This window comes from Sebastes fasciatus, chromosome 5, assembly GCF_043250625.1.
Source record: "Sebastes fasciatus isolate fSebFas1 chromosome 5, fSebFas1.pri, whole genome shotgun sequence".
NCBI classification, from domain to species: domain Eukaryota; kingdom Metazoa; phylum Chordata; class Actinopteri; order Perciformes; family Sebastidae; genus Sebastes; species Sebastes fasciatus.
In genome coordinates this window covers 33,011,086-33,032,002 of record NC_133799.1, presented here as the reverse complement: position 1 = coordinate 33,032,002, position 20,917 = coordinate 33,011,086, and the positions used below count along the sequence as shown (strand labels likewise).

At 38.9% G+C, this 20,917-nt stretch overlaps 2 protein-coding genes and 2 non-coding genes across 7 annotated transcripts; 3 read left to right on the top strand and 1 right to left on the bottom strand.

The window, feature by feature from the left end:
* Positions 1 to 122: 122 nt before the first annotated feature.
* ctns (cystinosin, lysosomal cystine transporter) lies at positions 123 to 13,136 on the bottom strand. 4 transcript variants are annotated; one of them, XM_074636572.1, is made up of 11 exons: positions 13,009 to 13,136; positions 10,885 to 10,969; positions 10,525 to 10,603; positions 9,011 to 9,101; positions 7,373 to 7,476; positions 6,921 to 7,058; positions 6,130 to 6,229; positions 5,288 to 5,407; positions 4,642 to 4,812; positions 4,038 to 4,155; positions 123 to 602 (listed from the first exon to the last, which is right to left on the bottom strand). In XM_074636572.1, exons 2-11 carry the CDS (start codon positions 10,958 to 10,960, stop codon positions 454 to 456), a joined length of 1,146 nt encoding a protein of 381 aa, XP_074492673.1. In that variant the 5' UTR covers positions 10,961 to 10,969; positions 13,009 to 13,136; the 3' UTR covers positions 123 to 453. The 4 variants fall into 4 exon arrangements, 2 of the variants coding, with proteins under 2 accessions (XP_074492673.1, XP_074492671.1); XM_074636570.1 differs by having other exon boundaries at positions 10,885 to 10,989; positions 13,009 to 13,130; XR_012594058.1 differs by lacking the exon at positions 123 to 602 and adding an exon at positions 2,339 to 2,456 and having other exon boundaries at positions 3,223 to 4,155; positions 10,885 to 10,989; positions 13,009 to 13,130.
* A 2,336-nt stretch (positions 13,137 to 15,472) lies between these two features.
* trnap-cgg (transfer RNA proline (anticodon CGG)) lies at positions 15,473 to 15,544 on the top strand. Its single transcript has one exon. It is a non-coding gene; the product is annotated as a tRNA-Pro (tRNA).
* A 447-nt stretch (positions 15,545 to 15,991) lies between these two features.
* On the top strand, positions 15,992 to 16,063 carry trnap-ugg (transfer RNA proline (anticodon UGG)). The gene has a single exon. It is a non-coding gene; the product is annotated as a tRNA-Pro (tRNA).
* Positions 16,064 to 16,194: 131 nt separating this feature from the next.
* On the top strand, positions 16,195 to 18,651 carry LOC141768632 (uncharacterized). Its single transcript, XM_074637022.1, has 4 exons — positions 16,195 to 16,511; positions 17,024 to 17,558; positions 18,002 to 18,106; positions 18,203 to 18,651. The coding sequence occupies exons 2-4, from the start codon at positions 17,188 to 17,190 to the stop codon at positions 18,246 to 18,248; spliced, it is 522 nt and encodes a 173-aa protein (XP_074493123.1). The 5' UTR covers positions 16,195 to 16,511; positions 17,024 to 17,187; the 3' UTR covers positions 18,249 to 18,651.
* The last annotated feature ends 2,266 nt before the right edge of the window (positions 18,652 to 20,917 follow it).

The following is a 20,917-nucleotide window of genomic DNA, read 5'->3' as shown; positions in this document are numbered from 1 at the left end:
GGTAGCTAACATGTAGCCTATGCTCCGTATCGGCACCTGTGATATGCTAAAATTGTCTGATAATATTGGCCTGGCAATTTATCGATTAGGCTCTCAATTATATTAATTCAAAAATACTATGATTTCAGTTGTGAGATTGCATTTAATAAAAAAAGTTTACATTGTTATCATTAGTTTTTCGTACACCGTTGGTCAACCATTTTCATACAGTGGTAAAAAAAGACAAGTGCTGATCCTGTGATATTTTAGAAAGCAGCACACTAAGCTCAGAGCAGCCGGATACAAATCAGACAACGTGTGTAAAACCTGCCCGAGAGAACTCCTCAACATATCATGATGGGAGTCAGAGATGACAACCAGAAGGACTTCTCTAGAGCAGGTTGAATCATTTATTGTGGACTGGTGCTCCCTTGTAATTATGTGTTTTTAGAAAAAGTCTATCCACAGTCAACATCAGTCCTCTTCTTGCTCTGCAACAGCTTCGTACTGTCGTGGCCGTTTGTAGAGGCAGTAGTGCTGAGTCATGAAGAGGATGTCAAACACCACAGAGAACAGACCCAGACCAAACTTCGTAGGGTCACCAAATATCAGCGTCCACTCGTCTGAGGAGAGACACATTACAGTTAGTACCAACAACATGCTCGGTCAGTCAGATATACAGTATAGGCTTAATATTTGTTAGTACATTATCACCAGCAGGTGCTAAAAGTATTCAGAGCACTTCAATTTTTTCACTTTCTGTTAGGTTGCAGCCTTGTACGACGGAGCTTTAGGGCCACATTAAGGAAAAATATTATCTGAGATTTCGAGAATAAAGTCGTTATATTACAAAAGTTTACGAGAAAACAAAAGTGGCAGTATTATGAGAATAAAGTCATAATATTATAAAGTAGTAATTTGACGTGTTATTCAAGAGGTGAAATAGTGTGAAAATGAGGAACGTGGAGCATCTTTTGAAGTTATACTTTAGTTAAGGTTTCACAAATTTTCTCATCTTTTGGCACATCAGCACCACATTATCATCAGTATCAGGACCTTGAAAAGATTGAACAAGAAACTGCGTTTATTTTTGAAGAAAGAACCACACGGAGCTGATGAGGAAAGTGACTCTTTGGTGGAGAAGAAAATTACTTTCTTTCTCCTAAAGTTATGATTTTATTCTCGTAATATTACAACTTTTTTCTCGTAAAGTTATGACTTTATTCTCGTAATATTACGACTTTTTTCTCATAAAGTTATGACTTTATTCTCGTAATATTACAACGTATTTTCTCGTAAACTTATGACTTTATCCTCGTAATATTACGACTTTATTCTCGTAATATTACGACTTTATCCTCGTAATATTACGACTTTATCCTCGTAATATTACGACTTTATCCTCATAATATTACGACTTTTTTCTCGTAAAGTTATGACTTTATTCTCGTCATATGACTTTTTTTCTCGTAAAATTTAGATTTTATTCTCGTTATATTACAACATATTTTCTCGTAAATTTATGACTTAATCCTCGTAATATTACGACTTTATTCTCGTAATATTAAGACATTTGTCTCGTAAAGTTATGCCTTTATTCTTGTAATATTACGACTTTTTTCTCGTAGTTATGACTTTATTCTCGTAATATTACGACTTTTTTCTCGTAAAGTTATGACTTTATTCTCGTAATATTACGACTTTATTCTCGTAATATTACAACTTTTTTCTCGTAAAGTTATGACTATTCTCGTAATATTACGACTTTTTTTCTCGTAAAGTTTTGATTTTATTCTCGTTATATTACAACATATTTTCTCGTAAATTTATGACTTAATCCTCGTAATATTACGACTTTATTCTCGTAATATTAAGACATTTGTCTCGTAAAGTTATGCCTTTATTCTTGTAATATTACGACTTTTTTCTCGTAGTTATGACTTTATTCTCGTAATATTACGACTTTTTTCTCGTAAAGTTATGACTTTATTCTCGTAATATTACAACTTTTTTCTCGTAAAGTTATGACTTTATTCTCGTAATATTACGACTTTTTTTCTCGTAAAGTTTTGATTTTATTCTCGTTATATTACAACATATTTTCTCGTAAATTTATGACTTAATCCTCGTAATATTACGACTTTATTCTCGTAATATTAAGACATTTGTCTCGTAAAGTTATGCCTTTATTCTTGTAATATTACGACTTTTTTCTCGTAGTTATGACTTTATTCTCGTAATATTACGACTTTTTTCTCGTAAAGTTATGACTTTATTCTCGTAATATTACAACTTTTTTCTCGTAAAGTTATGACTTTATTCTCGTAATATTACGACTTTTTTTCTCGTAAAGTTTTGATTTTATTCTCGTTATATTACAACATATTTTCTCGTAAATTTATGACTTAATCCTCGTAATATTACGACTTTATTCTCGTAATATTAAGACATTTGTCTCGTAAAGTTATGCCTTTATTCTTGTAATATTACGACTTTTTTCTCGTAAAGTTATGACTTTATTCTCGTAATATTACGACTTTTTTCTCGTAAAGTTATGACCTTATTCTCGTAATATTACAACTTTTTTCTCGTAAAGTTTTGATTTTATTCTCGTAATATTACAACTTTATTCTCGTAATATTACGACTTTTTTCTCGTAAAGTTATGACTTTATCCTCGTAATATTACGACTTTTTTCTCATAAAGTTATGACTTTATTCTCGTAATATTACAACTTTTTTTCTCGTAAAGTTTTGATTTTATTCTCGTTATATTACAACATATTTTTTCGTAAATTTATGACTTAATCCTCGTAATATTACGACTTTATTCTCGTAATATTACGACTTTATTCTCGTAATATTAAGACATTTGTCTTGTAAAGTTATGCCTTTATTCTTGTAATATGACTTTTTTCTCGTAAACTTATGACTTTATTCTCGTAATATTACGACTTTATTCTCGTATAGTTATGATTTTATTCTTATAATAATAAAAAATTCTGGAAATAGTATGACTTTATTCTCATTAAATTACGACTTTATTCTCAAAATCTCCGATTTTTTTTACCCTCAATGTGGCCCTAATACTCCGTCGTAGCCTTGTGTTAAAATCATTGAAATTATTTTTCCCTCGTCAATCTACACTCAATAACACCCCATAATGACAAACAGGATTTTAGAGAATTGTTGCAAATTTGTAAAAAAATCAAAAACTATCCTGAACTATCTTAAGTATTCAGACTCGTAACTCAGTACTTAGTTGAAGCACCTCAGGCAGCGATCACAGCCTTGAGTCAACAAGCTTCTCACACCTGGATTTGGGGACTTTCAGCCATTGTTGCAGATGAACCTTCAGCCCAGTCTCATAAAGGATCAGCACTGAGGAGACGCTTCCTTCTGGCCACTCTGCCATAAAGCCAAGATCAGTGGAGTGTGTGCAGAGTGACCATCGGGTTCTGGCTCACCTCTCTTACCGAGGCCCTTCTCCCCCAATTGCACAGTTTGGTCTAAGAGTCTTTAGAGTCCTGGTTGTTCCATTTAAGAATCATGGAGGCCACCTTGCTCTCTCAAATCTGTGTCTCGACACCATCCTGTCTCTGAGCTCTGCAGGCAGTTCCATTGACCTCCTGGTTTTATCTCTGATATGCATCGTCAGCTGTGTGGGTTTGTTCCTTATCATGTCTACTCAATCAAGCCCTCATTTCCCTGTTAATAATCTTTTCATTTTATCCTGAATTGTGAAGTACTTTGTAAAGTCTGTTTCAATATGAGCTCTATGGATTAATCATTGATCCTTCTGATGCTTAATAATTATAACTGCGATATCACTACGAAGATGGTTTACAGATATTTGTGATAAATTAATGGTACAAGATTAGCGAGATGAGATTAGTGATGCAACCGCAGAAACCCAAATTAACGTTTTTCTCAAAACATCCTTTAAGTTAAACGTGTTTGCTATTTATTTATTCATCTGTAAGTAAATTATATTTTGACTGCCACCAAATGCTATAAATGAAACCAGATGAAGAACAGGACAGAGCGTCAAATAGTTACCATTGTTGTAGGACTGTAAGATCATCTGTAGAATACTGAGGGTTCCTCCAGTGAAGTCCAGCAGCACGTTGCCAATACTCCAGCCTTCAGTGCTCTGGTTTTTGTAGTTCATGTACGCCTGGAGAAAAAACGCCAGAAACAAGAATCAGTTTGTGATAATTCATCCAATTAACAACAACAAAATAATACTGAACTGATTGATGAATAGCATTGAAACTCACTCTCATAGTATATGTTATACAATAAACATGGAATTAATGAAACTGCATTTTATCAGCATATTTTGATACACAGAGTGGGTAGAAAAATATAGAAACACGTCTACAACAGTCCTGTAACAGATCCTAACGTTATGACAGTGACACTGTCAGAAAGGGGAGTCAAATGTGCTCTGGATTGAGGTTGTAGTTCATACTATTGCTGTATTGGACTGTATTATATTGTTTTTAATATGTTTTGAAGAATAAGAACATAAGTAGAGTCTCAAAACCTATAACGGATGTAAACATTTTAACAAAGCTAGGATTTACTGCATGGCTACTGTATTGCAATGTCCGGGTGTTTCCATTTTTTTGGCCCCTCAGTGTGCATGTGCATAGCTTACCTGCGGCACATATTTGATCAGAGTGACCGCCAGTTTAATGTAGGAGAAATAGTAGAGGTAATCCAACCAGGAGATCTGTTTGGCTACAGCAAGAAACAAGCTGACCAAGGCAAATGTCCATCCTACCGCCAACAACAACCAGGCCGTACAGGAGACCTTTTGACCGCCCCTCTGGAAGAGAGAGGACACAGAGGACAACACATTGATACAGAGTCAAGGATTCCTGTCAGACAAACTGCACTTACACACATTATGATGGAATCAAATACTTAAATCTACTACGAGGAACTTTCATTTTGTGTTGGTTTTGGCGGTCCCTGTGGATAAAAAGCAGTAGAGCACCAGAGTCCCTTTAGAAAACCTCTCATTTTACTGCAGCAGGGTCTGATGTTCATAATAACTATAGAAACAGACAATCTTTGTGCTGATGGTCTGGTTTACTAGGTACAGGTCATATACAGGCATCAGGATTACATTGAGTCTGTTTCATAACCAGTTAAAGGTGCCTCACAGTAACTTTAAAGTAATTCCAAAGATTCATCTAAAAATTTGAATTCCTTGTACTATACCTGGCCCCTGTACATGGGAAGTTCAGCATTTTTAACATCCACTCCATCACAAGCTTCTCTACATTACAGACACACACCTCATACACAGCAGCCTGGCCGATGTAGACCAAACAGAGCAGGACAGCATGGAGACTGAAGAAGACATCATTAGCGCTGACGGGGTTAAGACCATTCGGGTTCTTCGTCAGAAACTCCTCCTGCAGGACAGACACACAGTAGACACTATATAACATACAGGCTTCATTCAAAACCTCCTGAAGCCACAGTTCAGCCTGTTAGGAGTGGTTGAAACTCTCCATGCCAATATGAATACATGAACAAGAAATGACACTGTGTTGTTAATGTGCTTCACTGTGAACTGGCCTGAGATTCAAAACCTCAAACCTGGGAGTAAAATGTATCAGACAAAAATATGAAACTGTGTCTGATTAGGAAAACATGAATGTGACTCTAGAGGCATGGGGATGGAGTCACTTTAGTTTCTTTATTATGCAATCAAACAGAAAAGGTTTGACAGCAAAACTTTCTACACTGCAATTAAATAATGTTTTATTGCTAGTAAAATAAACGTGTGATTAATAATGTATTATTGTGAATCACACACTTTTGTTAGATAGCTTTTAGCATCGCAAACAAAGCTTTTAGCTTCTCAAAAAAGCTTTTAGCTTTGGAAACAAAGCTTTTACATTCGCAAACAAAGCTTTTAGCTTCTCAAACAGAAGTAATAATTAATACATTATTAATCACACATTTATTTTACCTGCAATAAAACATTTTTTTGATTGCAGTGTCGATAGTTTTGCTCTCAAACCTTTTCTGTTCTGTTTTCATGTTGCGATTATCCTGGCCAAAACAATTCCAAAATCACAATATCAGTGGACTGAGCTTCATGTGTACAAACAGTGGAGGATGAAGTTACCTTTATGTAAGGCACCCAGAACAGTCCTATATTGAAGACACTGTAAGCGATGAAGCCAGTCAGGTTGAGGGCCAGGAAGTCAAAGTTGAGACCTACAACGCTGAAAACAAACATGTTGGTATTATTTGTCCGACTCACTTTATTGAGTCATCCCCATCTCACAACCCTCCATTCCTGTCAGCTATCATATAAAGACACAAATAAATCATTATGTTAACATGAACATGGTTAATACTTTCATGTTTGTAATGACTGCGTGTATGGTACCAGTAGTTTAGTAGTAGTAGATACAATGCAAGCCGCTGAGTGTAGGATTAAAGCACATTTCACTGTGTACGGACGACTACTGACAGGAAAAATACAGATAGTAGTTTGTTTGGTTAGATGAAGTAAATAATGATTATTCACATATTTTGAATTATATATGTGCCAGCAGACAAATATTACATTTTTAATATGTTCAGCTAACCTGCTGTTTAATGACTCAGAAGAAGTTACGCTAGATGGCATTTAATTTATTGTAAGGGTAACAACTGAATTAATAATAATGATAATAATATAATAATTAATATTATTTTATTAATAATAATCTAAATGTATTTATTTTATCTTTATATATATATAGATACAGAAACTATCTCTTGTAATGAGTTACTAAAGTAAGAGTATATTTGAGTGGTTCAGTATATCGGTGTGTTGACGGTATAGAAACATCATCCATTTTAGTTCACTTGAGCAAAACTGCACAGGGAAAATATCCCAGAAAACTTCAAAGAATGAAGAGAAAGTACCTTTTCCTCCTACAGTTCTCCCAGGCTTGTGGATAGAAGGACACCGACCAGGCCAGAAAGTAAATCCAGCCAATCATCTGACTGATCACTGACAGGACGTTGCTATGGATGACCGTAAAGTGGATCCTGACGTACGAACTAGATGAGAGAAAGAGAGAGTCAGGCTTACAGACACAAAGAAGCTGGACAGTGGCGATGTACCATAATACTCCACAGGCCTGTCAGCGTACGGTTTACAATCCGTATTGGTAATACACGTGTATATGTGATTGGCAATTTCACATAAATTCAATAAGGTAGTCAGAAGAAAGTAACCGTTTATATTTCCAATGTGTGGTCAGTCGATCTAAATCGACTGACCACACATTGGGAAAAACTGATGGAGGAATTCATCCAGTCATTCTGCTGTCACTGCATGCTGCTGCTGCTGCTGCTGCTGTGCAGATACCAACCTGTTGAGGTCTGTGTTGTTGCTAAGCAGGTATGTGGTCACCTGACCGACATGATGGGCGGTCGCATTGAAGCTGACTGAGGTCGCCTCCGCTGGCAGCAACACCTAATCAAAAACAACAAGAGCTTTAGTCGACAGCTTATTGGTAGACAGTCCCGAGTTAAGAAATGTGATACTTGTCTGCTGCTGTTTGCTTTGGCTGATCCGCGCGATTCATTTTGCACTTCAGGATACACAATGTTGACTGTTAGGAATCTCACAGGTTCCAGCTCACAGAGGTGAGCTCGCTTTCTTTCTTTTTGAGGCATCTTAAAAGGTCCCATATCATGCTCATTTTCAGGTTCATACTTGTATTTTGTGTTTCTACTAGAAACATGCTGTAATGTTAAAAAAACACATTATTTTCCTCATACTGTCTGTCTAAATATGCCTGTATTTACCCTCTGTCTGAAACGCTCCGTTTTAGTGCATTTCAATGGAATTGCAACGGAATTGCGTTGCTGGGCAACAGTTTGGGTCCATGTTTACGTCCTGTCAGCTGATGATATTTACATCCACTGCAACAGGAAATAAACTGGGACACATTTAGTATGTTTACGTTTAAAACCGTGTAATGGTCTAAATATTGTATATTTGTGACATCACAAATGGACAAACGGCTTGTTTCAAATTGACCAAATTACAATTCATCCTCTTCTCTATTCCATCTCTTTTACCATTTTACCATCTTTGGTGCAAAGTTCAGGGTTCCTACACATTTTCCATTTCAAAATTCCATACTTTTCCCAACTCAAACTTCCAGACTTCTGGGTAGATTTTTCAGACCATATTTACTTTGTGATTCAAGGTGCCGAGCATGCTGTAACAAGACTACAGTGCTTTTGCCTTTGCATATGGTTTACAATCGCCGCCTCCCCCATGTTGGAGATGTCGAATTTGATTTTACACAAAGTTTGCATCCAGCTTTCTTTTCCCATTTGGAATCTTAAGCCAACCAGGCTTTATATTTGGGATCGTCAAACTAGCCCTCAGAAATCTTGCATTCACTGACTGTGGCCGCTCAGTCCCCAGTCCTATGCAGAAAGCTGGACGACGCTCTACCGTCAAACATTTTGCACTAGGGACAGAGCTGTGTTGCAGGCTGTGCCGTACAGGCGTAGAGGCAGCTCTGCGTAGGAGCGTGCGTTCAGTTGCACGCCATTCGCCTACGACAACATCAAGTTCACTCTGGCCCACTTTCTCTCTCACACTGTGGTCAACATTTAGGCTGAGCTGGCTGGCTGCTCCAAACACCATGAAAAACACTCTGCTGCTCGTATGATCAATTTATTTTGAGAAATTCTGAATTGTATATTTTAGAAAACAGAACAGGAGCAATAGTCTGAAATGTTTTTCCATAATCTCTTTTCTTTTTTCCACACTTATCCAGACCTGGAAATGACTAAAATCAAACTCCATACTGCGTAGGAACCCTGGACGTTCGCAGTTTGGAAGCATGTAAACCCAAAATAACAGTTGGGTGTGGCTACAAGTACAACAGAACACAGTTTCCTTCTCCCTATTTAGACAGGGAGATGGAGAAGCATGTGGTCACCAGCAACATGCGGCATAACTGGTTTTATGAGGTGTCATGTGTTACCTGCTCAGGCACTGTGAGGACAGATGAGGAGTTGGACTTGGAGCTGAAGGTTACATTTAACTGAATCAAAGCGGACTGGTTGAGAGGGGAACTAGAGAAAGACAGACACAAAGGTCAAGTCAGAACAACACTGATCCTGACAGCTGCTTTTATAAACGACACATGAGCTACAGTACCGGGATCTGGATTTACTTCCTTCAATTTAACTGAGCATATTTGCTTTGTAAGGTTTTTAACTGCTTCGCATTCACACCTTTGCCGTGAGGCAAAAGCAGTAGATCAGCAGCTTCAGCAATGCTGTGCAGTCAGCACTGTAGTACTGTGTAGTGTAGGAGTGTTGTACAAGCTGTTACACAAACACACAATTTCATTGGTTTAAAAGAAGTGAAAAACACAGCTGTTTGGACATGTTGTCCAGTTTAAGCTGCCACAGGAGAACTACAGTGTGCAGCTCATTTATTCATTAACAGACCACAATCACAGCCTATAGTAGTTTAGGTTGAAGCTATGGCTTTTAAAGAGTAACATCAAAAATTTGCAAACTATAGCAGAAATCAGAAGTGAGTCGACCGAGTTTAGACCGTTGACCTATTGATGAATGTGAGGTGCAGTCATGGATTGTTTAAAGGGGACATATCGTGCTCATTTTCAGGTTCATACTTGTATTTTGGGTTTCTACTAGAACATGTTTACATGCTGTAATGTTAAAAAAACACATTATTTTTCTCATCCTGTCTGTCTGAATATACCTGTATTCATCCTCTGTCTGAAACGCTCCGTTTTAGCTCCTGTCTCTTTAAGACCCCCTCTTTAAAAAGCCTAGTCTGAGGTCAAAGTCTCCCGTCACGAGCTAGATTTTTTAAAGCCTGAAAACAGAGCCATGAGGAGGAGCAGAAGTCTAGTTATCTCTCAGAACACTTGAATTACAATATGCTGAAAGGTTATTATGGAATTTTTGCCCAATGATTCCAAAAATATACTGCCTACTGCAGGTTTAATCCCTGACAATTTTTAACTTAGGAATTGCTTTAAAAAAACATAATATTTCTTAATATAAGGAAAACCTATCTGCCATGGTGGCAGGTGACCTGAAATTTTTACCTGCCACAGCCACAATTTCCCCTGCATTTTGCAGGTGGCAGGTGTTTATTTCATTCCCCAACTCCAGATATTTAAATGTATGTACACAAGCACTGAAAAGGTTTGGTTATCATAATATATCCCCTCTAAATCCACTTTGAACAACTCTAAAGGAAAAAAAAAACATCCTCAAATGGCTGGAGCAAACAATAAGTTAACATGTCTCAACGGACCCCTAACCAATACAACATGTACTGCTCCTGAATTTACAGTAAAAGACTTGGTGGTAATTCACCTTTAAAAAGAACAGACAGACACAGCCAATCAAACAGTGACTGCCGTCTCTCATGTCCTACCTACACTGGTGTCAGCTAGTGTGAGACTGAAAGAAGTCAAAGCTACATATTTGCATATTGATGTGTTTGTGTGGTTACCTGGAAGTAATGGTGATGTTGGCTTCAGAGTTTTCCTGAAGCGTGACAATATCTGGAGCAAAGAAATTCACTCTAGACTCTGGAGGACAGACAGAATAACAATAATATATGACAATCAATCCAATATGCTCGCAGAAAACAACAACACATAGGTTGGCATATGAATTGGCATCATTATCATAATCATCATGAGGTTACTACATGCTTCAAGGGTGACTGAACATGTTCATCTTAATCCCCATTTACTGGGTGAAAAAACAGCAGCTTCCATGTCAAAAGAAAAAACAGCCAGTTTGTGGGTCAGCGCCTCGCCGTGTCAACGCACTGAAATAAATAAAGTAATGAGAGTCAGTCAGTCACCAGAGATGTTGGTCAGCACACACAGGAGCAGCAGCTGAGCAGGGAGCCATCTCTTCACCGACCCCAGACCAGCCATCTCTGACCACTATGATGGACGCTGCCAACCTGAAGGACACGAGGGGACACAGAGGATCCAGTCATTTCAACACATCGCCACGTCAGGATATTCACACTGTAGGTGTTGTGGAATTTCTGATACTCAGGTTAACTCAGTCAACAGGAAGGAAGAGGCCCCGGAGCTGTTGATGTCTTACAACATTAAGTTTATTGAAGCTTGATGAAGGAGAATTGTCAGGTCTCCAGCATCGATGTGTTCTCTCTGTGAAGGCCTCACAACTCTGCCCTTTCTCCCTGGTGCTCAGTGTTTTACCCTTATCATGTTTGGACTTTGGCATCTCTGAACCCTGGTTGCCCCAGCGACTGACTCTATGGTCCCTACTGCAAACACAGCAGTACAGATAACGGTGGCTCCTCTAGACAGGAATCCAATCCAATAATGTCAACAGAGGGACACTCTGAGAGACACTCTGACCTCCCGACCAAGGAGAGAGGAATTGGTAGAAAATGCCATCACAGTAGGGACTGGGCTGGACCACCACTGGCTCCTTCTGGCTTATACACATCTTTACATGGGTTTGATGTACAGTATGTAACGTTACTCTACCTTATACGATAATACGATAATACTTTATTGTCAGACAGGTCTGATATTTGTTTTGCATCACAGCAGCTCCATTTGCAACATCACCGAAAGGACAAAGACAAGAAACAAGGATACGTACATTTAAACATTACAATCACAGAAGACGATATCCGGGGCCCTTCAACATACATTTGATCTGGGATTAGGCTCCATATTTAGTTTTAGGATTGACTGGTGTACAACAGAGTGCTTCAGTCTAACCTTATTAAATCGTGGAACCCTGTATCTCGGATTTGATGGTAACAATTGATATTCACTGTTCAAAACATGTTTGGGGTCAGAGACAATTGTGTTAGCCAGCCTTAATATATTATTATGATAGGCTGATTCAGAGAATTTCTCATGGGGGTTGACCTAAAATCTTTGAGCAGATTTTCATTTGGTGGAGCAGTTTTGACTTTAAAGTAATGGACAAACTATTGTACCATGTAGTATAACAATACTGTAGAACAACTCATAATAACAGAAGTAAAAAAACAAAAGAAGAATGTGTTTACTCGCCCCAAAAGACCTGAGGCGGCAGAGGAAGTCAATTCTTTGTTTTGTCTTTTTACAGACAAATTCAATGTGGTCTTTCCAAGATAACAAATAACAAGATATCATTACTCCCAAATATTTATATGAAAATACCTGCTGGATTTTTATCGTTATGAATAACAACAGGAACTTTATGAGAGTCAGATGGTGAACCAAATACAATCTCTTCCGTTTTCTTTGTGTTAATCATAAGAGCATTACTGTCACTCCACTCGACCATTTTGCTCATGTATACAGTATGTAACGTTACTCTACTGTATTACTCTACCTTATACAGTATGTAACGTTACTCTACTCCTGTATTACTCTACCTTATACAGTATGTAACGTTACTCTACCTTATACAGTATGTAACGTTACTCTACTGTATTACTCTACCTTATACAGTATGTAACGTTACTCTACCTTATACAGTATGTAACGTTACTCTACCTTTTTGTCTGTCACTTTTACATCAGAATTCATTCTAAACTCCTCTCTGTAAAGATCTAGCCAGGTGAAACGAGCTCTAGTAGTAAAGTACAGCTGCCCTGTGTATAAAGGGGGCTGTATATACAGTATATATGTATATATGTGTGTATATAAAGACGGACATTACTACTCATAGCTCCTCGTGTATTGGCCTACAGCTGAAGCCCAGTAGGAGGTTTGTCTTTAGAATAATTGAACTAAAGCTCTGATGGTAGAATCACTGTCCAGATGTGAAGTATCGTTTGAACAGCTAGTCACCACATCAACACATCATCATTCTGCTGAGAGGAAGAAAACACCTGAGAGTTTACACTTCACAGCAAGTCATCGACTAACCGACTAACTTCAGCTTCATGCTTCAAACCGAACCAGACATTTACTTAATCAGAGGAGGTAAACTTGATGAAACTTACCCAGTAGAGCTGTCTGCTTCCTCATCAGCAGGTCACAAGACATCTGATCTAAAAGCTGCTCTTCTTCTTTTCATGCTGAATGCTTCTTCTTCGTTGGTGTCTGTTGGTGGCTGACAAACCAGCTCAGAGGCGCATTACCGCCATCTACTGGACTGGACTGGACAGGGAACTACAGTTTATTCACGTAATAGTATCACAGCATATCTGGCTTGCTGTTTTTCCCAACAGACCTCACAGTGATGTTTTGTCGCTCCCTATTGCCTGAAGAAGGGGATTTCTTCCTCTCCTTTTAAAAGAAAACAAACTTTTATTGTAAATTACTCATCAATTATACATCCACAATATGTGCAATATATAATATATATATATATATATATATATATATATATATATATATTATAAACTGGGGAAAAAAAGTTTGGAAATCTATGTTTGGTGGATTATTTCTCTGTTGTTACAATGCTAATTGTCATTGTATTTTACCTCGTTGGAAAGCCTGTTTATTTACCTTCGCAATGATGTCCCACTTGTAAGGATCATGCATTTGTGGGATGAGCAGCACAGCTGATTATGTGGGTAAAAATTTGCCAAAATGCTCTGCCAATGGTAAACAGTGTATTCTCATAAGGCTACCAGGAAGCCTGCAATGACTGCCCTTCACCGTCTGGCCCGTTTGCGCTGGTGTCGACAACACAGACAATGGAACCTGAACATGTGGGGGAATGTCATGTTCAGTGATGAGTCCAGGTTCTGTCTGTGAAAGTTGGATGGCAGGGTCAAAGTATGGAGATGACGCGGAGAACAGCTTTTGGTGGGGGCAGTGTCATGGTGTGGGGGAGGCATCTCCCTCACTGGCAAATCAAGGCTTGTCTCAATGCAGTGAGATATCGGGATGAGATTCTGCAGCCAGTGGCGATCCCATATCTCCACAATCTGGGACTTAACTTCATCCTCCAAGATGACAACGCTCGCCCCCACAGAGCCAGGGTTATCACAGACTACCTCCACAATGTGGGAGTAGAGAGAATGGAACGGCCTGCCAAGAGTCCACACCTCAACCCAATTCAACACTTGTGTGATCAGCTTGGGCGTGCTGTACGTGTTAGAGTGACCAACACAACCACGCTGGCTGACCTGCAACGAATCCTGGTTGAGGAATGGAACGCCATCCCACAGCAACGTGTGACCAGGTTGGTGAGCAGCATGAGGAGGAGGTGCCAGGCTGTTGTGGCTGCGTATGGATCGTCCACCGCTACTGAGGCTCCTGACGGTGTATTAAATGAATAAAGTGTAAAATAGCCAATATTTCTTGTTTGTTCCTTGTTACTGAGAGAGAGTTCAATCATCCAATCCACCAAACAACTCAAAACAAGAGTCAACACCAACAGGAGAATACACTGTAATTGGACATCAATGTGAAGGTAAATAAACAGGCTTTCCAATGATGTAAATTACAATGCCAAATAGCATTGCAACAACAGAGAAATAATCCACCAAACACAAGTTTCCAAACTTTTTTTCCCCAGTTTATATATTTCTTGTATTTTGTACACCAAGTGGTACATACATAACAGAAGAGTGAGACCTCCAAGATGTGTATATAGTGTATAGTGTATGTCTGTCGGTTATGTTTGTTTGCCTAAAATCTGCCTCAGCCCATTTATTTAAAAATCATTCTATTAATCTGAGTGTCAGTAATTTCATAATTTAAAATCTGGCCACATATTTCATCCACTTAAACCAGTGTCTTTTCTACTTTGACTCTTCATTTCTAACTATATTTGATCTGGGTAATTTCCTACATTAAGTTATGTCTTATATGCCTCTTATATTCTGTCTCTTCATTTCTGACTCTATAAATTATATTCTCTATTTCTGAAATTTCCTGTATTTCTTCCTTCCATCTTTGAGTTGACGGACTTGAAGGCGCTGATATGGTTAGCAAATGTTAGTAGCTACTGTTAGCTAGTTTCAGTGCGTCTATCTGCTTGTGTTTACATCGTTAACTGAACTACGTTACACTCAACATACAGGTACATATACAGCTACACATACAGGTACTAGTATGTCCTGATGTAAGGTGGTAGCCCCGCCTCCAATCTGTGACGTCAGCACGCTGTAAACCCTATAATCTGTCTCTGCATCCAGGTAAAGGCTAAAATACATCTAGTAACGCGCACCTGTTGTAATACAACCACATTAGGATATTAATCCAAATGTGTAGCTTTTAGAGCAATAAATGCTGCAGTACAGCCTTTTTACATTTTGCACACTGTTATTAATCATATTTCCATAATCTGGAGTCAAAGTGGTACTGGGACTGCAATAATTAGGGAAACTATATGTAATCCACATAATCATCGGTATACGCAAGCAAAACAATTTAATTATAAATCGTTTTATCCTTGTGATCCTGCCGAGCTTGATGGTATAAATAGTGTGCTGTCGCCCATCGTGGACACGTGGCTCGTTGGTCTAGGGGTATGATTCTCGCTTCGGGTGCGAGAGGTCCCGGGTTCAAATCCCGGACGAGCCCAGCCTTTTGAAGACTGGCAGAGACCGCTGTAGCTAGTGACAGTGTGAGCTAGTGTTAGCTGTGTGAGCTAAAGCGAAGCTGCGATACGTTGACTATTAGCGTTCGCGGTATTTTAAAACATCCTTCTGCCCTCCTAACTAATCACAGTTGCGGTGGGTTGTTTTCACACAACCATGTTGGTTGTAGTGTGACTGAATCAAGAGATTGAATTTAGTTGTTTTAAAAGCATTTAAGTTACCCTCCTTAGCTAGCAGGTAACCTTATAAACTAACCTAACGTTAGCTGTTCAACCATGGATCTCTTCACAACGGTGTTATGAGTTTTTAGTTTAGGATGGAGTAGAATAGAGGAAATACTCAGAATGAAGTCATATATCATAAATAACAACATAAAACCAACAACTAGCCAGTTGGATATAAAGATTGACCAACGGCCCTCTATGCATGTGGCTCGTTGGTCTAGGGGTATGATTCTCGCTTTGGGTGCGAGAGGTCCCGGGTTCAAATCCCGGACGAGCCCACTCTTTTTTGGAGAATTATATGTTTGTTTATCTATTCATACAATATTATAATGCCGTGGCTTACGTTTTGAACAGGGGAGTAGCTAACTAGGTTCTTCATTACTGTATGTCTGCCTGTATACCACCCTCCCTCCCTCCCTCAACTTCCTGCACCCGTTCCTCCACCTGCCCTCCTCATCGTCATCCAGTGAACAAAGAGCGCCTCCACCGCTCTGCTTCCACAGCTGTTGTGTCCTGATGGTTTGGGCCGTGAGAAGAGAGAGAGAGACGTTTCTTTACCGCCCCCACAAACACAGCAGACACTCCTAACAGGCGGCAGACGAGCCGGCTCTCCATTCACTGCAGTGTGGCTGCACTGTCCACTCACACAGGGACAATACTCTCTAATAGGCTGGAGCACTGAGTCTGATCTGGGAATAACATTATTACAGCAGCTTCACGGACACTGTAAGTAGACTTTGCAGACATACATTTTTATAATTATAACTTTTTTTCCTCTTCAAGTATAATGTTTAGTAGTGGATACTGTTTTTTGTTATCAATTTCAGTGTTATTAAACTCCAATTTTTCTTTATTGTCAGCTCTTTACTATACTCATAATATACATCTGACTGTTATCCTCTAGGCCTAAATAACAATATAATTGAAGTCTTATCAGAGAAATATCTGTGGAAATTAAATTAAGTAAGATATATTTAATTAATTTACTTAATTAAATATATCGTACTTAATTTAATTTCCACAGATACCTCTCATAAAAGACTTCAATTATATTAAATTAAATTAAATTAAATTAATCAGAGAGATATCTGTTGATATTAAATTAAGTAAGATATATTTTCAATTCAGTTTTGCTAAAAATCTAATCTTCAAATATTGCTGCTGTGAAAAGGTTTATAATTTTTTTATCAAGAAGCACATCCAATAACCATTTGAAAAAACTAATTTTTATTTAACAGAGAGAAGCAAATTGGGAACGTGGGACCTGCAGCAACCATCTCCTCCAACAAGCCCTTGTCACCAGTGTTAGTTGCTAGATAGTGGACTGGTTTTCATTGGGATCCCGATCATCCACTTGTCAGTCAGCTTGTCAAAGCCTGTGGTCCACCAGCTCAGCTCGACCATGGTTCTGTGCGAGGACGGTGAGTGCAGTGTCTGCCTCTCGCCCTACTCACGGATGGACAGGATCCCCCGGGTGCTCCACTGCAGACACACCTTCTGCGAGCCGTGCCTGGACACTATGTCGCAGGCCAGCAACGGGCTGCTCACCGTGGGCTGCCCTTTGTGTCGTCGGGTGACCTGCATAGGACGTGGCCTCAGTTTGCAGGAAGCTCTGTGGGTCAACAGCAGGCTGTGGGACCAGATACCAGAGGACGTGGACGCGGATGCCGAAGAGGAGGAGGAGGAGGAGGAGGAGGAGGAAGATGGACTGAAACGAGTAGCTGAGGAGGAGGGGATGGAGACTAAGCAACAACCTTCTTTACAAGCAGAATGGTGGGTTTAAACAGACACACACATGGACATTAACATAAGTAGAAACTCATGCTGGTTTGCTGTAATTGTAGGTACTTTATTTATTGTCATTTTAAACACTATTTACAACTACTGACAACTATGTGACCTTTGACCTCTTGTTTCCCTTGATTTTAGCTTCAATATTCAGAGTTTTTTCTCCAAACACTGCTGTTCTAAAGTGCGTTAGAAGTAAAAATGTCGAAAAAGAAATAATAAAAAAAAAGAAATTGAGAATAGTGACTCTTTAAAAACCAGTGTTGCATTCAAAGAACTGGAACCTGAATCCAGTACATTCCAGCCATACCTATCCATTCACACGTCGGCGTCAATCAGCACGTTTGTCATTAGCACCTCAGCTCTGAAGTGCCACATGTTGTTGTGGGAGTAAAATCCTGGCTAACATCGGAACTTTTACTTTTCAGTGCTTCCTCCAGGTCTGCCAGGACAAAGCTCAAACTGCCTGCTTTCCTCAGAAAGTTCAGTTTGACAAAACAACACCAAGAGAGGATTGTGCCCGGCAGTAACGTGTAAGTCCTGACTTTGTGGTAAATTGCTATAACAACATGGAGAAATTGAGAAATTTATTGAAAACTAATATTTTTTTGTTTGCTTTTTTTTTTAAGGGAAATGAAATCCTGGCGCAGGCTTCCAACTGAAGAGACTATTTAAAAAAGAGCCGGATCAACGATGATGTGACAGTTCCTCTCAGGATATTATTTGCGGATGGTAGACGCCACTAGAAGACTCAACCTTTTGAGGGAAAGTTGAAGCCGTTAGGACCAAGAATCCATTTGTGTTCCTGTCAAGACATTGTTTTGTCCTCAGCCAAAGGTGCCTCTGTCTGTCTCCCCATTATTTATTCTAGGCTTAATTCTCCCAGCTGGTGCTGTGGGATTTGGTTCAGCTGTCCCAGTGGGACTCGCACCCCGAGACCCCCACGTAACAGATGGTCTCCTGAGGACGCTCCCTTTAGCATAGCCACTGCTGAACATTGAATCTTTTTTTTTTTTTTTTTTTTAATTTATGATAGCTAGTTGACAAAGAATTTAATAAAACTATTTTTGAAAGAACTTCTCTGTCGTTTATTTACTAATTAATGCTGATGTGTCTTTGGGAGATGAAAGAACCATTAGCTCAAAGCAAAGACATGACAATTCTCTACTTTACCGCGTACATCATTTATGACACATTAAGTATTTAAGTGACTGGAAAAAAAAAAGTGAAGCCAGTAGGAGATTTTCTGAATAGCATAATGTCAATATTACTTTTGTGGGCTCGATACACAACAAAGGCATGTCACAAAAGACTCATCCAGCCATGAAAGTGGATTAAAAACTCCATTCAATGAGCATCTGGCGAGTATTCCACGTTGGAAGATGTTAGAATACTGGACTGTCATGGAAATGGACTTTATTCTTTTGTGTCACCTTATGTTGCATTTCAAAAATATACAGCACGTTCCATTCGGAGATGAAAAGAGAATTAAATCTCAGTCCAAGGTCACTGTTAAGTATTAGTGTCTGGCGTCTCAGTCATATTAAGCTCATTGTTATTTGCCTGTTTGGAGACGCAAGAATATCCGTTAGTCGTCACACTGGTTTGGTAGCCATCTAGTCATAACAGGTTGTCTCAACTGTACGCCTGTGAAACACACATGGGGTCCTGTTATTTTTCCTCTCAGTACCATTAATGTGACATCATCTCCTCCATAAAGCCAAACGCTGCGCTGCATCCAAGTTGTAAATGAACTGGCATCAGCTGTGTTGGCTGTCACAGCTGCAGTCAGCAACAAACAACACAGGATTGTGAAAGTGGCGCAGCACCAGTTTCAGTTTCGCAATGCATTTAACTGGCTCCCAGTGCGGTCTTGGTAATGTTGATCACTGGGATTTAGGGTGAGACAGAACAGGAAACAATTCCCAGGTAGTGGTGGAAGAAGTACTCTATCATTTACTGAAGTAAAAAGTAGCAATACTGCTATATAAAAATACTCAATTACAAATAAGAGTCCTGTATTCAAAAGCTCACAAGTAAAAAAGTATTATCAGAAAAATGTATTCAAAGTAAAAGTACTCTACTCTTATGCAGTAACTGTCATGTGTCTTGTGTATAAAATATGAATCTGCAAAGTACCTTCAGCTACGGGACTAAAAGTGCAGTTTCCCTCTGAAATGTAGCGCATCATAAAAAAAGAAATACTCACATAAAGTACTTAGTACCTCAAAATAGTACTTCAGTACAGTGCTTGAGTAAATGCACTTAGTTAAGTTGGTGTTGTCAGACTGACTCATGAGGCAGTTATTAGACCAGGTGTCACAACATATAAACATATTTTATGGGAGGAATTTGAGTGGGGGATCTTTGCAACAAACATGATGCAAGACAGTTTCCACAGTACAGTACTGCCCATTCCACAGAGCAATAGTACATTCCTTTTGGAGTATGTGTGTTCCACTGAATGTGTTTTGAGTGGAATAAACCCAAATACCCTCAGTGCCATAATGTGTGTTTGTAATACAGACACAATCTGGCACTGAACTAGGACAGAACTTTAATATAGTGCCAATAAAACTGGATTAGGAACTTTGGAAAGTTAGCAGGTTCACTTTGTGACAGTTATTTTGGATTCATTGCAAATGTGTTATGATAATATTCACCACTAACGCACCATTTGTTGATAAGGGCCTTAAAGTTAGACTAAGTACCTTTTCTCAAATTGGGGCCAACAGCTTGTTTTCGCCCCCGGGGCCGCCATACAGGTTAATCCAGCCCTGAGGAACAAATACCAAGCAATAATAGATTTTAACAGGTCAAAGCACAGTACAGTACAATAAGCACAGTTCATAGTATATTTGTGTAGGTATATAGAGCCTATATTGAACACCCTTTTCCTGCCTTTTAGTAAGAGATGTTGTGAATGGGGAAATAGAGTGATTTCATCACGGTGTCAGCTGGAGGCAAAACAAAGGAAAGACCGGATGAAAAACACGAATCACCTCAGAGCAGTGGGCTAAAGTTACACATCGAAAATCATCTTGCTGTGTGGTTGGGTGCCAGAATCGAATCGGAGAGACGGAGAGATAATGTTGCTAATAAACTAAACTATTAAAGAGAGATAGAGAGAAAATGTTGCTAATAGACTAAACTATTAGAGAGACGGAGAGAAAATGTTGCAAACAGACTAAACTATTAAAGAGAGATGGAGAGAAAATGTTGCTAACAGACTAAACTATTAGAGAGATGGAGAGAAAATGTTGCTAACAGACTAAACTATTAAAGAGAGATAGAGAGAAAATGTTGCAAACAGACTAAAGTATTATAGAGATGGGGAGAAAATG

Coding starts and splice junctions, on each gene's coding strand:
- ctns (XM_074636572.1), bottom strand. CDS start 10,960: ATGGCTGGTCTGGGGTCGGTGAAGAGATGGCTCCCTGCTCAGCTGCTG. Junction 7,477..9,010: donor TCCTCACAGTGCCTGAGCAG/GTAACACATGAC, acceptor GTTTTTGATTAG/GTGTTGCTGCCAGCGGAGGC. Junction 6,230..6,920: donor GAGAACTGTAGGAGGAAAAG/GTACTTTCTCTT, acceptor GTTTGTTTTCAG/CGTTGTAGGTCTCAACTTTG.
- LOC141768632 (XM_074637022.1), top strand. CDS start 17,188: ATGGTTCTGTGCGAGGACGGTGAGTGCAGTGTCTGCCTCTCGCCCTAC. Junction 17,559..18,001: donor CCTTCTTTACAAGCAGAATG/GTGGGTTTAAAC, acceptor TTTACTTTTCAG/TGCTTCCTCCAGGTCTGCCA. Junction 18,107..18,202: donor ATTGTGCCCGGCAGTAACGT/GTAAGTCCTGAC, acceptor TTTTTTTTTAAG/GGAAATGAAATCCTGGCGCA.